Source organism: Idiotropiscis lumnitzeri, chromosome 10 (genome assembly GCF_059441095.1).
Source record: "Idiotropiscis lumnitzeri isolate Australia: NSW breed Sydney's pygmy pipehorse chromosome 10, RoL_Ilum_1.0, whole genome shotgun sequence".
In the NCBI taxonomy this organism is placed as follows: Eukaryota; Metazoa; Chordata; class Actinopteri; order Syngnathiformes; family Syngnathidae; genus Idiotropiscis; species Idiotropiscis lumnitzeri.
The window spans coordinates 4933398-4949315 of NC_142400.1; the positions used below are offsets into that span (position 1 = coordinate 4933398).

The following is a 15918-nucleotide window of genomic DNA, read 5'->3' on the forward strand; positions in this document are numbered from 1 at the left end:
GTATTAAAAATGTATATAATGTATTCCAATTTAATATATTTATTTTTCAATTTTTATTTTTTTATTCAATTTATTTTATTTGTTTTAATTATTACAGTAATATTTTTCATCTTTTAATTTTACATTATTCATGCAGTACTTTTTATTTTCCAAATTATTGATGCTGTCATGATTTGCTTTTAATTTGATGACAGTCTAAGAAATTTTAATTTTGGACTGCAGATGTGGAGTCCGGAATTCAAAGCAAACATGGTGAAGCTGCATTAGCTGTTATGCTGCACACAAATAGAATAAGATGCCAACAGAAGCTGCCCTGAGTATAATTTTGTTTTTAATCAGGTTGAAAACTTTGCTTTCCCCACATACCTTGGCTTTCAAAATAGTTTTAGTTTTTTTTTTCCAGTTATTTTCTTGGGACTCAATATGCATATTTTGGCCGAGCTCGGTTTCTGGAGATGACTCACATTATCATCACCACTTGGCACTGCTGTGGTGTTTTTATTTCTTGATGAAGACGTTCATGCTTTCTGAGAATGATGATTGCATAATAGTTATGTTGCGAAATGGAAGCAAAAATAAAAGCAGCCGGCGGCAACGTGTTCTCGCTGCGGTCGGACATCATGTTGGTCACTTGCTATTTTTAGCGCAACCCTGGACGCCACCACAAACAAAGAAGTTGTTTTATTTTCGTGAGCTTGTCTCCTCGGTAAATGCAAGTCAGTTTTCCCACTATCAATAAGTGGAAACAAATTGTTTTGAATCGGAGGGTAGGGTTTCAAAACAGGATTTTTAAATTAGGGTTAGGGTTTCAAGGTAGGGTTTGAACTAAGGTTTTAAATTTGTGTTAGTGTTTCAAAATAGAAAACTAGCATTGTAGTTTTCAACTAGGGTTCGGGTTTCAATTCAGGGTTTTAAAATCTTTTAAAGTAGTGTTTCAAACTCGGGTTAAAGTTTCAAAGCAGGTTATTAAACCAAAATTAGGGTTTCCAAATCGTGTTTTTCACTAGTGTTTGTGTCATGTTGTTCATAATGTAAAAATACATTTTTAGTTTTCAGCTTCTCGAGGACGGTGACCTCCCCTCATCGTTTTTATTGCAGCCAACCCGCCAAGTCATGATTTTGCTCTTTCTAAAGTGTCAAATGAAACGTGTGCGGCGCCGCCTGTTGACTCAGACGCCGAGTCGCTCGCTACCGCCTTCGTATCTGATTTGAAAAGCTTGCAAATTCCAGACTGGTTTACCCCAAAAAGTTCCTCTTCATGATGCTGCAGAATTTGCCATCGTGGCCATGCAGGTTTCCGTGCAGGCTGCTGGAATGCGCACAGGCCTGGCAGTGAAAACTTCACTCGAAAACCTTCAATCACTATTTTAATATCTTCATGCCTTCTAAAAAGTCTTCGTTTGCGCACCGTGGGTTTTCATTTTCTGTCTAAGTCCCGATTTAAGCTAAATGTTGGATGTCACTCGTCACCTGTCGCTCTTTTGCAGGTGTCTCCTCCCTCATGACGGGCATGCATAAAACGAAGCTCACCTCCCCTCCCGTGACTTTTGACAACTCAGAACGGTGAAAGCAACTTTTGGACCAATATGTCGCCTGCGCTGGCCAGGTCGGCTCCCAGCGAGCTCAACCACTGGTGGAGTCAGCTCAAGTTTCGCCTTCAGAATAAGAAAGGATGGAACCAGATGTTGGATGAGACCTTTCTGCTCCACACCAAGTGGTAAGAAGTCCTAAAAAAAAAAAGGGTTTTTGGTAATTACTGTGGGTTTAAAAAGTCTACACACCCATGTTTAGATGCGTACATGTCAATTTTTACTATTGTACTTTGGAGTCAGCCAGGCTTCCCTCAAACGTCCAAAGTCTTCTGCAAAATGAATAGTCAAGTATCGATCAAGGTTTTTATAGAAAAATTCATAAAATATTTTGGGCTAAAATTGAAAAAAAAAAATAGTTAATGAAATAAATTAAAAGAGAGTACTTGAAAAATAAAATTGCATTTTACATATTTAAAAAAACAAAAACAAATTAAAATTAAAAACATTCTTTGTTTTACATACATGAGCTTTGGGAGTTGATTTCAGATGTATTCATTTCGGTTTTACTTTCCGGCCGTACAGAAGAAGGAAGATCAAGCCATCGTTTGAGACTTAACTTTACTTTACTTTATTACACGCTACTTACTACTTAATAACCTTTTTTGGGTGTTACACAACATAAAAATAATCTGTGTTTTTTTTTTTAAACAAAAAAAATAACACTAAAACTAAAAAGAAAAAAAAAAAGTAACCATAAAATGAAGCTTTAAAAAATAAAAACTAACAGACCCACCAAAAAAAAAAAACGATTAAACCTGACTGAGTCAAAATGGAATAAAAAAAAAAAAACTAGAATGAAACATCCAAAATGATAATATCCCTCCAAAAATCCAACAAAGTACGGGACCAAATTTGTTACTTCAGCAAAAAATGAATATATGGCTGCGTTTTGATTTTTTTGAGCTATTTAAAAAAAAAAAAAATATTCCATCGTATGCTAATGTGCAACTCCTTGTGTGAAAATGTCATCTTCCAGCATGAATGACATTCCTCTCTTCTACGCGGCAAAGAACAACAACGCAGGCTGCATCAAGAAGTTGCTCGGCTGTTCTTCCACCAACATCTTTGAGAGAGGTACTGTCTGTCTGTCTGTCTGTCCGTGGGTCCATCCCAACGTGCCTCGTTGTGCTTCAGGCGCTCTGGGCGAGACGGCGCTCCACGTGGCCGCCATGAACAACAACGTGGACGCGGCTTTGGCCCTGATGGACGGTGCCCCCGAACTCATCAACGAGCCCATGACCTCCGACCTCTTCCAAGGTGAACAAGTGTGCGGTACATCACATTGTAATACTTTTTAAATTGAGATTTTATTTGATCATTTTTGTTCTTAAATTATATTTCCGCCTTCATTTTTTTTTTTTTTTACCCCTTGAAAATTTTCCCTTTCCGTGTTTTCTGACTACATTACGTTAAAACTGTGCGTTATTACGTATCTTATTTGTGTTCAAATTTTATTTCAATCACATGTGATTCTTCATCAGGAACTCCCACTAGAGCTACTAAATACATTTCCTTGCGCAATTGCAAACTAACACACACGAACGCACACAAATATTCACACTTTTTGTTGAGATTTTTGTCTCTCCTGACTCAGGTGTCACTCCTCTCCACATTGCTGTGGTGAATCAAAACTTGGATTTGGTCCATCATCTGCTTAGTCACGGGGCCGACGCGGCCACGCCCAGAGTCACAGGCCTGTACTTCAGAAAGCGGATCGGGGGACTTATGTACTGCGGTGAGAAACAATTGAACAATTAGGAGGTATTTATTAATTATTAGGAAATTTCATCGGAAAATCTCTTCATTTATTCCAACTGTATATTTCCTCTTCTAAAATGTTGAAGCATTTATATATTTATACAAAAAAAGCAATTTATTTGAAATGGAGGCCCTACAATGCCTTTTTTCCACTGACCTCAGGTGAGCACGTTCTTTCTTTTGCCGCATGTGCCGGCAATGAGGACATCATCTCCATGATCATCAACGCAGGGGCCAGCACCAGGGTCCAAGACGATCGTGGCATGTGACGTTTTGAAAAGAAAGCATGATCAATATTTTCTCTCATGAGCTTCATCACCGTTTACACGACTTAAATTGTCTTGTGTCTTTTTTTTCCCCTTCAAAGGTAACACGGTGCTCCACGTTTTAGTCCTACAGCCCAACAAGACAATCGCATGCCAGGCTATCGACCTAATCATGGCCCGCGATGCAGAGCTGGATCAGTCGGTCCCGCTTGACATGGTGCCCAACTCCAGAGGCCTTACGCCTTTTAAACTGGCTGCCAAAGAGGGAAACACCGTGGTGAGCGCATATGAGGCCCAGACTGTTTTGCAGTGTGGGGATATCAACAAACACATTACACACAATTAAATGTAACTCTATCTATCTAGCTAGCTAGCTAGCTAGCTATCTAGCTAGCTATCAAGCTACATAGCTAGCGCTGCCAGTCCGCCTGTCCGTCTATCTATCTAGCTAGCTAGCTAACTATCAAATGAGTTAGCTTGCACTGCTTGTCCTTCTGTCTATCTATCTAGCTAGCTAGCTAGCTAACATCCTACTTTTTGCCACCAGTACTGTTTTGTAAAACGGTGAAGAGGATTTTTTTTCACTCCACTTCATCTTTGTCTTCACTCAGGCCTTTCAGCACCTGGTGAACAAAAGACGTTTGGTCCAGTGGGGTCTGGGACCTTTGACCTCTCACCTCTATGATCTGACTGAGATTGACTCTTGGGCCGACAACATGTCAGTGCTGGAGCTCATTGTGGGAAGCCCAGAGAAGGAGGTGCAATGCAATGTTCAAAATTAGTGTACTGAAATGAAATGAGTGGTTTGCGTGTCAAAATGGAAAAATTAAGTTGTATATTTTGTTATATTTTGGTCTCCAGGCCAGGAGAATACTGGAGGTGACCCCTGTGAGGCAGCTAGTCAGCCTCAAGTGGAACCTTTATGGAAAGCATTACTTCAGGTATACTTTAATATCTCAAGCAAACAACTGCACACCTGTTTCGTGTTTCTTCTTTATACATGACATTTTTCTTCTATATGCCTTCTTTCCAGACTCCTGATGTTTTTCTACCTGCTCTACATTGGAATGTTCACATTGTGCTGCACATATCGCCCCCTAAAGGATGCTCCGGAGAACTACACATTGTCAGAAATGGACAAAACCATCCGCGTCCAGAAGTCGCTCCATGTGCGCTGGCAACTAAAAAATACATTACATTAATTTTCTATAGCACGTGTCCGCATTAGAATTATCGCTCAGCGGGAGTCTATCCTAGAATTGACCAGAATTCTTCCTTCAATCCTCAGGAGAGTTATGTGACATACGCGGACAACCTTCGTCTGGTAGGAGAGATCCTCAGCGTCCTGGGAGCTTTGGTCATCCTGTTGCTGGAAGTATGGTTATTGTGTACTTGGGATGGTTATAAAAAAACAAAAAATAAAATAAAAATTAAAATAAAAATAAAAATAAATAAATGAATAAATAAATAAAGAATGGTCAAATGACAAAAAAAAAATGAGACCAAGATAAAATATTTTCCAATATTTTAAGACACTACAAACTGTTTATAGCAGACACACGCTGACACTTTTGCTGTCTTCCCCCGATACCAGATCCCGGACATCCTGAGAGTGGGTGCAAAGCGCTACTTTGGTCAGACAGCGCTTGGCGGCCCCTTCCACGTTATTCTGTACGTTCGTGAAATCGCCACGAAAGTCGCATAGTTGATAACGCTTTCTAAGTGTGATGATGTTGCTGTTGCAGTGTCAGCTACGCATGTCTGGTGGTGCTGCTGTGTGTGTTCCGAGCGTGCAGTGTGCAAGGCGAGGCCGAGGTCATGGCTGTGTGTTTGGTGCTGGGCTGGACCAACGTCATGTTCTTCGCGCGCGGCTTTGAAATGCTCGGACCGTACGTCATTATGATTCAGAAGGTGCGAACAAAAAAAAGAGGCATTCGGAGGTATTTTCAAGTCACAGTGATTATTTTGGGGCTGGTAATCTGAAATGAGGAAAACAAATCGAAGTCATTTTTGTAAAAAAAAAAAAAAAAGTGAAGCCAATTGTGTTTTTTTGGTGATCACATATTTTGCCTCGTTTCTTCCTAGATTTTATTCGGAGACCTGACAAAGTTCATGTGGCTGAGTCTCATTGTACTTCTTGGTTTTTCAACTTGTGAGTATATCCGTTGGGAATATACTGTATCTCTCAAAAGTCAGCACACCCCTCACATTTTTGTAATTATTTTATTATCTTTTCATGGGACAACAGTGAAGAAATGACATTTTTGCTAAAATAAAAACGTGTGCAGACGGTTTTATTTTCTAAATACTGCGGTGTGTCAAAGACATATTTTGTTGTCACTTTCATTGAAAATTAAAATTAAATAATTAAAAATGTATTTTTTTTCTCAGATGAGGTGAGGTTACCAAAACACTCCATTCATCCTCCCCCTCTGTCAAATTTTATAACCCATTGTGGCCCACCAATGAAAAAGTTTGCCCACCCCTGATTTTGATCTTCCTGGCTGTGACTTGAATTATTTTGACGGGACAGTAAACTATATGAGCTGTACACTACTTTACATTATAGCGAAGTGTCCTTTCTTCAGAGGTATCCCACGAAAAGATAAAAATGAAATATTTACAGAAATCTGAGGTCCGTATTTGTGAGTTCCTGTCAATTCAACGATCACTGTTAAATATGAGCAACAGAGACGTCATCGTCTATTTGACTCCTCAGCCCTGTGGATGGTGTACATGACTCAAGATCCGGAGTCCCTCCCGGCGTATCGCTCCTTCCCCATCACGCTCTTCTCCCAGTTCGAGCTCAGCGTGGGCCTCATTGACCTGCCGGTGGACCACACCTTCGCCACGCCACCTATCGTCCACGTGCTGCACTGCGCCTTCTCCGTGGTGTCCTACATCCTCCTGCTCAACCTGCTGATCGCCATGATGAGTGACACCCACTGGCGGGTGGCCCAGGAGAGAGACGAGCTGTGGAGGACTCAGGTGAGAGTTGAAATGTGCAGATTTGGATGAAAGATGAGAGTTGGGGTTAAATTGATCTTTTTGATATCAAGGTTACGGTCCATGTAACGCTATTTGACCCACGGCGTGGACCTTAGGATGGAAATTAAAATAAAACGCTTTCCGTAGCTGTGGTGCGTTGCGTTGTCATGGTAACCATTGTGCAGGTGGTGGCCACGACTTTGATGCTGGAGAGGAGGCTGCCCCGCTGCCTCTGGCCTCGACTCGGAGTGTGCGGACTCAGCTACGGCCTGACCGAGCGCTGGTACCTCAGGTAGGATGTTTACCGTCATTATTATCAGTGTTTATTTATATTTATGTATTTATTTATTTATTCTCATAAGCTTTATCAAGCATCAAGAGTACAGCGTAGAATAAAGACGTGAAAATCTCAACTAAGCTTGCTTTTGATCAACCAATCAGAAGGCGGAAAAATGCAGATGTCATTGTGGGCCAATCAGCTGACCCTCCGAGGATGAATTTGAAGTGTTGCAAAGTAGTTTGATTAGTTAGGTTGTGACATGGCAACACGAAGAGGAGGGGTGGGCAAACTTTTTTGATTGGCGGGCCACAATCGGTTCTAAAATTTGACAGAGGGGCCGGACCAGGAGGAGATGGATGGAGTGTTTTGGTCATCTCACCTCATAGGAGGGAAAAAAAATACATTTAATTTGAAATGAAAATGAACAAAAGCATTAAAACAAAATATCTGTGTTTGACACACCAGAGTATTTAGAAAATAAAACATGAACAATATTTATTCATTTAATTTTTTTCAAGTTCGGCGGACCGGATTAAAACGTTTAATGGGCCGCACGTGGCCCCCGAGCCGCAGTTTGCCCACACCTGACGTAGAGGCTGAAATTTGAACAGCAAAAAAAAAAAAATCTAGCGAGTACAACACATTTTCCAGATCCTTCACTTGTGCTGGCGTACCTAATGAAGTGTCCCGCCGGCGTACAGTATCTCCGATGACCGCCTGATCGCTGACTCACTTTGCAGAGTGGAGGATAGAAACGACCCCTTGATGCAGAAGATGCGGCGATACATTAAAGTGTTCGCCCGGGAGGACGAAAAGGAGGAGAAGGAAGGAACCGAAAAGGCTGACGTGAAGCTCAAAGTCAGACCGGCAAATAGGAGATCCATGACATGCTGGCAGATGATTCGTCAGAGTGCTTTGAGTGCCCACGCGGAGCTGGAGGAGCCCGAGGACGAGCAAGACATTCACTTTGTCTAGACGGAGCATATAAATGACTTCATATTCGATCTTTTAGTCATCAGAGTAAAAAGGTGCAATTTTGCTTACAGTATTACACTGTAGAAAAGAGTGTCTTATTTTTATATATATGCTAAGAAGGAATAAAGTGCTGCACAAACATATTTATATGACAATGAAATTGTATCAAAGAAGATCATATTAGACCAATACATTTCCTAATATTCTTGAAAATAATTTTCGGACCAATGAATAAGGCTGTATCCAAAGCTAACAGAAACATAAATGAAAATGTTTTGTTTTCGTTTTGATTCATAATCAATTTAACAAAAAATGTTGATGGTTGTGGTTGAATTTTGTGTCAATGCACAATCAGACAAGAAAATGGATTTCAATATTTGAAAGAAAATATTGTTATTTATTATAATATTAGCAGATGTATGCACGCGCATAAAACTAGACTTTACTTTGCTAAAAAGTTATGATTATTGTTGGCCATTAATTTAACAAATTTACTGTTTAAAAAAAAAAAAGAAAAAATAATAAAGCACATGATTATTTATTGATGTCAAATTCACTTGCAACGTGAAACACAAAAATGTGGTTTCACAGAAAATGTTCCGCTGGTTTAAAGTCGTTGATAAATGATTCATTTCTGCATTTGAAAACATGAATTCAGTGGAAAATTCTGAAAGCATTCGCACACAAGAATGAGAGCTGCTCTACTCGATCTTAAGCGCATATTCTAAAAGAAAAGTTGCTACATACAGTGCTCTGTCTTTCAATTTGCAGAGCATCTCTCATTTCAACGGCTTCATTTGCACGCCTGGAGGGATGCTCCTGACCAACTGCTGTTCAGAGGTGTGTCTGACAGATGAAATAGGTGAAAGAGTCGCAAGGTGACGTCATCCAGTTTGTCTCGGTAGGATCGTCGCTGCTCAGTATCCCACAATCCCCCGCTGTCGGTTTGGTTCCCCAATAGCTACGAAGCAAAACCAAAACGTCGACCTTTGAAATAGGCATCTTTCTATCAGTTTTGCTAGCTCGCCGGCTTGCTAGACATTGAGCTAGCAATCTAGCTTGCTAGCGATCTAGCTTCTTGCTAGCGATCTAGCTTGCTAGCGATCTAGCTTCTTGCTAGCGATCTAGCTTGCTAGCGATCTAGCTTCTTGCTAGCAATCTAGCTTGCTAGCGAGCTAGCTTGCTAGCTAGCGATCTAGCTAGCTGACTAACTAGCTAGCTTGCATGCTATCTTGTTAGCTTGCAAGTTAGCTACGGTGTCTATATACCTACCCATCCATCCATCAATTCTACTAGACGTAATCATAAAGCCACATTGGATGTTGCATTCTGTGAAGACGTGAGAGAAACTAATATTTTAAATAAATAAATAAATAGGGATAGGCAAGTAGAGAGGCCGCGTATCAGTATAAGGGGCTTATTATAAGGTATCGGATACTAATAGAGGCTGCAGATACTAGCCACCAATACTGACAGCAAAAAAATATATATTCTGATATCTAATAAATCCTCCTTGCCAATAGTTGGCGTTAAACTGCGGCAGATTAACGATGTCCAGTCGACTCACCTCTGTTCCAGCTGGTTGCCGTTGAGCCAGGTCCACTTAGTGCCGTAGCGCCGCAGACCGATCCAGTATTTGAGTCCGTTCCCTTTTTGAGTCAGAAAGCGCTGGAATATGGAGCCAACATTGTCATTCAAACCACAAGAAAACGCAAATCAATTTGTTATCGGTGCCGCAATGATTGGCGTGACAGCCACCTGGAGACTTGGGCGTTTGACCGCGGCCAGAAATCCTCCTTCACCAGAACAGTTCTGCCGGCTCTCCTCCCAGCTCAGTCTCAACGTGGACAACAAGAAACAAGACTGGCCGAGTCTCACCCACCCGGGGGGGCACTGGTGGCAGCAGTAACCTAAAGCGGGGTAGTCCAATTTAAGACATTTGAATTTCATCTCAACTCATTCACTACCAGCCGGGTAAAAAAAAAAAAATAAAAAAAATTAAAAAAAAAAAAGGATCTTCGAGGTCTTTAGCCGTCAATGGCAGTAAATGAGTTAAAAGCGTTTGCTCGGTTTTCCATCACTCATAACTTGTATTTGTCCTCCCAGTACGCCAATTTTGTCCTACTAGTGAGGACAAAGAGAGTATTAAACATCGGATCTTAAGATGGATATGTCGTCTTGCTATTAAGCTCGTCCCATCCCGCCCACACACTCACATCGGCTTCGATCTTGAGAAGTGAAAGCCTGGCACTGCTCCACGTCGCATGTTGACGAAAGCCAGCTCATGGGGTTCACGGGGCAGGCGGGGGATCCAGTTTTCACTAGAAGCGGACGGATGCACAGTATGTATTGATATGCATTTTTGGGGAGAACAATTGAGAACTAGAGTGGGCTAAATCCGTTTTTTTTTTTTTTTTTAAGTTTAGTGCAGAAATCACTAGCGATACGGCCTATGGTATCTTTCTAATAAATAATGGTTTTATAAAATCTTCCAGCTTCCACAACACACTAGGACAAACATACATTTTAGTTTCACGTCGTCCATTTGCGCACCAAGCACTTTTCCCGGATTTGGGCCCAACAACCCAGAAAGTGAAGTTCAGAAATTGACTGAAGATTCGTAAAAAAAAATGTAGCGTTTAGTTTGAGTGCAGGTGCAATTGCATGTTAGCCGAAGAGAATGTTATACAACAGCTTTCAAAATATATTAAAATATTTGATGGTAGTTTGGACTTAGACCACGATTGTGCAAAACTTTTTTTTTTTTAGGTAATCTCAGCTTGTTTATTTTCATTGACGTATGTGTACAAATGTTTATAAGAAGGTCTCAGCGCTTCATTAATCAAAATATCGCCTGCAAGAGGACCTGGTGCCGAAACTCACTTTTCACGAGTAGGACGATGACGACCAGCAGCAGCACCAAGCAGACCACGGTCAGGATCAAGCATGCAATTCGGTAAGCCCTCACGGCACCTTGAGCCTGTTTATCTGACAAGAGAGACCCCCCCCCCCCAAAAAAAAAAAAAGTCGTAGACACTGGAGACATGAAAAGCCAGCGAAACTTTTTGAACTTTGCTTCCTCTTCTGATCAAAAAGCAACAAGCCTTGTTGTCTGCAACATTTTCGCTGCAAAGAATCCCACGCTTTGTGAAAAGTTGAAATAAATAAAAAATAATCAAATATGGTTACACATCTTTTTTTTTTTTCCTTCCCATTTTAATATTTCATTTTGGTCGGTCGCTGTATTAATGAAATGTTTTAATTTAAACTCATTTTTCAGATGGGATGAATACTCTTGTGAAAAAATAAATAAATAACTGAAAATTAAATAAAATAAATTCTTAAAAGCAAATTGCCAGGCATGCATAATTTTGCCACTCGACAAAATGCCACAACTTCTGCTTTTTGTTGCTTTTATCTTAAATGTCAGCAGCCTTTTTTTTTTTATTTTCAAAGAAATCTTGTGTCGCTTTCTCCTAAACGCATTTATCGAGACACACCCTACAATGTTCTTAGGCATCCTAATTTTTTTATTTTTTTTGCGGATCTACTTAACAAACGTTATGCGCAGTAAAGTATACCTGTTTTCTTACTTGGTTCTGAAATGGCTGAATAGATATCCTCAGATGTTTTTTTCAGTCCTATGTAGTCGTCTGGTCCTGCTTCGGCTGAGGCTAAACCAGAACAGCGAAGGACACGTTTGAAACCAATTAGGAAGACTAAAATGCGATCAAACTTAATTTGAAAAAAAAAATAAAAAAACAACATAAAAAGGAAAAGAAAATCATTTTTAACTTACAATGTGGGCCCTCGGCAAGTGTGTACGGGTTCGCGGCGACTTCCAGCATTGGTTTTTTTGCGGCCATCTCCTCTGCGCGTTCCTTCTTCATTGCGGCGATCTCCTGCAGCTCCATGATTTCCTTTCTTCACGTCGGGCTAACTTTCACTTTCCCGCGGAAAATGTAGAGCAGAAGGGCTGATAAGTTTTCCCAACTCGTTATCACGCCGGCGTAAATGGCAACGGACGAAAATGTGAAACAAAGTGTCGAGGTGGACGTTTTTACCTTGAAAATACGCAAGCGGCGGGAGGAACGCTCCGAGACGTGTCCAGTCTACAGCTGTTTGTTGAAGATCTGAATACTTCCCCTTATTGAGATTCACTATCTTCGCGTTTGACCTTCCTCTAAAGTTTCGGTATGCAGCGTAAAACGAATCCATTGCGACATGATATGCTCAAATAAACCGTTCATTACCATGCGTTTGTCAGCTTTATTTGCCACAAAAAAAAAAAAATAATAATCTTCCACGATTGCGCCATTTATAAAAAGACAAAACTATGTTCATTAAATACACATGAGAAAGATGAGGGGAGCGCCGGTCAAGTTCACAAGACTACTTCCTTTTCCATCACTTTTTTTCCTTTTTTTTTCCCCATTTACCACGAAATAAAAAAAAAAAGTAAACATTTAATAATAAACGAAACTGCAACCTTCAGCCTTTTTAGCCCACTCCGTGATTACGTGTACATTATTATTATTATTATAATATGAATAATGGCGTCTCCCGCCTCCCCTCGTTCTCGTTGTCGTCCTCCAGGCCGAGCCGGCGTGGCGTTGCCTTCAGGCGCCGTAAACGCTCTCGTTGCTGTAAGTCATGTAGAGAAACAAGTCTTCTCCGTGGTGTTCCTGGAACGCAACGCAACACCAGTTAGATTTTACTTGCCCTCTTGGGTAAAAGAACTCACAGTCTAGAAGTGGGCTGGGTGATTCGGCGGCGTTTAGTTTTTATTACATTTATTTAGGTTTGCGTTTCCGCACATGTTGTGACATGAAGGCACATCCCCGCCAAGAGGAAGCACGTATTTTTAAATCATCTATCAAAAACAAAAAAAATGCACGCGTGATTTCATGCTTCAATACTCATTGAAATGCTCATTCTATTTTCTAAACCTTGGCCAGGAGGAGGCAGTAAAATACAGATGTACAAAACACTCGAAGAAGAGTTTCACGACTAAGTGACTCGGGAAGCTTGCAGTCGTTTTGGATACAATGCCTGAATTATTACAGCGTCTGTCTACGTGTGTTGCTGCAACATTTGTGCTCAAATATCCATTTCTTAAAATGTTGTGACAATCAAAACAATGCTCGTTTTGTTAGACCATTTGTGGTGTTGTAAATGGACTTTGATAAGCTGTGTCTTTTTATTTATTTAAAAATGTCAACGGTGAAAGTCAATAAACTCTGAACGCGGAAGACTGCCGCCGAAACATGTCAGTAAATGAGGGGGGGGGGGGGGAACAGAACCAATGAGTTTAATCATAAACAAGAGGCTAAATGAACTATTCGCTTATGTCAATAAAGAGTTTAACGCATACACTTTGACCCTTTTGAGACGAACACTTCTTGATTGGGAAGTTTTGGGTCACAATTCAAAACAAGAAAAATTCAGAGCAACAGCTCATATCTGGAAAAGATTTAAGTCGGTTCATTCCTAAGTCGAGGTATGACTGTGTTTCGATTTTTTCGGAGGAAGTTGAAGTAAGTTAACGCGGGGGGGAAAAACATGATGGGGAAACTTGTTTCTAAAAATGTCATTGTTGCTTGAGAAAAAAAATACAAAAATAAATAAAAAAAAAAAAATCACATGAACATAAATAAAAGTCATTTAAAATGTGATGGATTACCTCATAGACTGCAGAGAGAGGTGAGCTGGACGGGGGCATGGAGTTGTTGACGAAGAAGAAGAGCGCCTCCTCTGGTCTCAACGACACACGCTGGCGGATGAGGAAACACAACTGGCCCACTGAGAGCGAGAGACAGCAGGAAACAACGTGAGATTCTCAGCGGAGGCCGTTTTGGTTCGGGCAATTAGTAAGGAAAGAAGCATGATGGAAAACAGGGGTGGGTGTACTTTTATGAACGTAGGCAATAATTGATTATTCGTAGATGATGTGAAAAAAATAAATAAAATAGAGGATGTAAAACAGCTAAAATAGTATATTTCAATAAATTCATTCAGGCACTTATTTTTTTTAACTTTGTTGTAATTTAATTATGATTTATGATCCAATTAATGAAAAATTTGGCATATGCAAACTCACATTCACCAATTTTGTAAAACCAATCAGGTGTTTTTGTGCTTAAAAAAAAGCAAAAAAAAAAAGTTTGTCAAACAAGATAAGATATTGCTTTGCCGCCATCTTTTTGCCAGGTAACTCTGTTGAAGTGAGCAGTAGAGCTTCATTTAGATCGTTATTTATAACGTTACCGCCATCTTGTGGCATCTATCAGAAATTGGAAAGCTCTGTGAGGGTGTCAATTACAAATATTCTTGATATTCCGCTACAGTGGTACCTCAAATTACAAGTAAACCCATTTACGAATATTTTGAGGTACGAGCCATTGCACAGATGATTTCTTCTCCTGAGTTAGGAGCAAAAATTCACAAGCAACATTCAGTCAGCAACACGTTGACAAACCATATAGCTTAGGAAGCATATAACATACTTCTTTATTATACTGCCCCCTGGTGGCCAAAGCTAACACACCTGATGGAGCACAATGTTAAAGCATGAAATCTTGACTTGCGCAATCGGTTTATTTTAAATGTACCTGTTAAATCTGAGGGCACCAAGTACTTCTTCTTGTCCAGTTCAGGAGCTCTTGACCGCTGGGCCCTCTCCACGATGATCTGTTAAGAGAGAAATTTAAAAAAAAAAGGGGGGCGAGGGACAATCAATTGAATGGCTTGTCGGCATCTACAAAACAAAATCAACTATCTGCTGTCATGCTGACCGGTATCTTGTCAGGATGCTTGCCCCGGACACGCTCTCCTTCCGCTCTCCTCACCTCCAGCGGTACCGAGCGCTGGTACTGACTTGCCATCTGGATGCAAAGAGATCAGAAAAATCTTTAAGCTGACAGACAAGTGCTTTATTTATTGAGCGATCAAACGAGAAAAGATGACATCACTAAGCAGTACATTCATTGATCAAGTGACAGATCACATGTCAACAAGTCGGTTGTGAGTCATGAAACACGCCTGTGCAGTTTGGTCTTAGTTGTGAGCTACTTGACAATATGGGGTGAGACGAACAAAATGAAAAATGTTACAAGAGCACTATTCGGGTTCACTTATCATTTACGGGTGTGGGCGGGGCAAAACCCAGTAAACAATAAACAGTAAACAGACTGGAGCTCGAAACTGTTCTTAGCCTCGACAAACGGTTCAGGCACTTATCTCGTGTTCGGCCTCCAGGTCACATGCGCGAAATGGAGCCATAGAAAAAAAAAACTCAGGTCATTGAGCAACAAAAATTACACGTCACGTCAAGTGACGACACCACAACAGTGTTGGGCTGGACAGCGTCGACGGTCCAATTCTGATAACCAACCTAATCGAGGCTCACTATCTGACACGTTTAGGACTATTTATCAAAATTGTGGCGCTGAATTTAAAACATAGTCACGTTAAAACTAACCAATCAGCTGTCAAGGCTGCTTTGGGGACTATTTTGTAGGAATACCGAGTCGTGGTTTCTGGTTCACGTACCTCCAAGATAGCTTAAAGACGGTTCAGCTCCAGTTCCGAGTAAGCACAAAACCCGCCGCTTGTTTGTCGTTTCACCAAATTAATTATCATAGAAAATGGATATCGCTCAAATGATTTTTTTGAGAACTTCGGAGTCTAACCTTATGTAAAGATGTCGTCTGCCGTCTTCCGCTCCACGAAAACAACAACAAATAGCACACGGTCGGCCCCACAGTATTTCTGACCAATCACAGACGGTCATGTTGATTGACAGTAATGCTAGACCATTCAGAATGCACAACTGATGACATTCCTATGATTTCATTGGTGAATTGTCTCTGGTTTCAACAAATGACTGCCCGTTTGTTGCGGAGTAACGGAACAGTCCGCCAATCGGCGCTTTCGAAACATTTTTAAAAAACGCCCCCAAAGTCTACGTGCTTTACGTGGTCTGCCCTGCAGCGGCATGCCTTGAGTTCAACGTGAAGGAACTTGCACTGATGGGATTCCAATGCAGATGCAAATTAAC

General features: G+C 40.8%; 3 protein-coding genes across 4 annotated transcripts; 1 reads left to right on the plus strand and 2 right to left on the minus strand.

Moving 5' to 3' along the window:
- Positions 1-1382: 1382 nt before the first annotated feature.
- Positions 1383-8002, plus strand: trpv6 (transient receptor potential cation channel, subfamily V, member 6). Of its 2 annotated transcripts, none has more exons than XM_088306174.1 (16): positions 1383-1717; positions 2569-2666; positions 2727-2849; positions 3187-3327; positions 3513-3611; positions 3718-3893; positions 4228-4374; positions 4478-4557; positions 4650-4785; positions 4905-4991; positions 5211-5287; positions 5362-5527; positions 5702-5768; positions 6336-6604; positions 6790-6896; positions 7625-8002. In XM_088306174.1, the coding sequence occupies exons 1-16, from the start codon at positions 1587-1589 to the stop codon at positions 7857-7859; spliced, it is 2139 nt and encodes a 712-aa protein (XP_088162300.1). In that variant the 5' UTR covers positions 1383-1586; the 3' UTR covers positions 7860-8002. The 2 variants fall into 2 exon arrangements, with proteins under 2 accessions (XP_088162300.1, XP_088162301.1); XM_088306175.1 differs by having other exon boundaries at positions 1575-1717; positions 2603-2666.
- A 233-nt stretch (positions 8003-8235) lies between these two features.
- Positions 8236-12072, minus strand: LOC148328742 (killer cell lectin-like receptor subfamily B member 1A). The gene is made up of 8 exons (XM_088306177.1): positions 11924-12072; positions 11659-11805; positions 11441-11533; positions 10743-10847; positions 10076-10180; positions 9618-9769; positions 9427-9527; positions 8236-8820 (listed from the first exon to the last, which is right to left on the minus strand). Exons 2-8 carry the CDS (start codon positions 11771-11773, stop codon positions 8694-8696), a joined length of 798 nt encoding a protein of 265 aa, XP_088162303.1. The 5' UTR covers positions 11774-11805; positions 11924-12072; the 3' UTR covers positions 8236-8693.
- A 42-nt stretch (positions 12073-12114) lies between these two features.
- LOC148328743 (gamma-aminobutyric acid receptor-associated protein-like 1) lies at positions 12115-15621 on the minus strand. The gene is made up of 5 exons (XM_088306178.1): positions 15551-15621; positions 14654-14743; positions 14471-14549; positions 13543-13661; positions 12115-12544 (listed from the first exon to the last, which is right to left on the minus strand). The coding sequence occupies exons 2-5, from the start codon at positions 14741-14743 to the stop codon at positions 12479-12481; spliced, it is 354 nt and encodes a 117-aa protein (XP_088162304.1). The 5' UTR covers positions 15551-15621; the 3' UTR covers positions 12115-12478.
- Between the last annotated feature and the right edge of the window lie 297 nt (positions 15622-15918).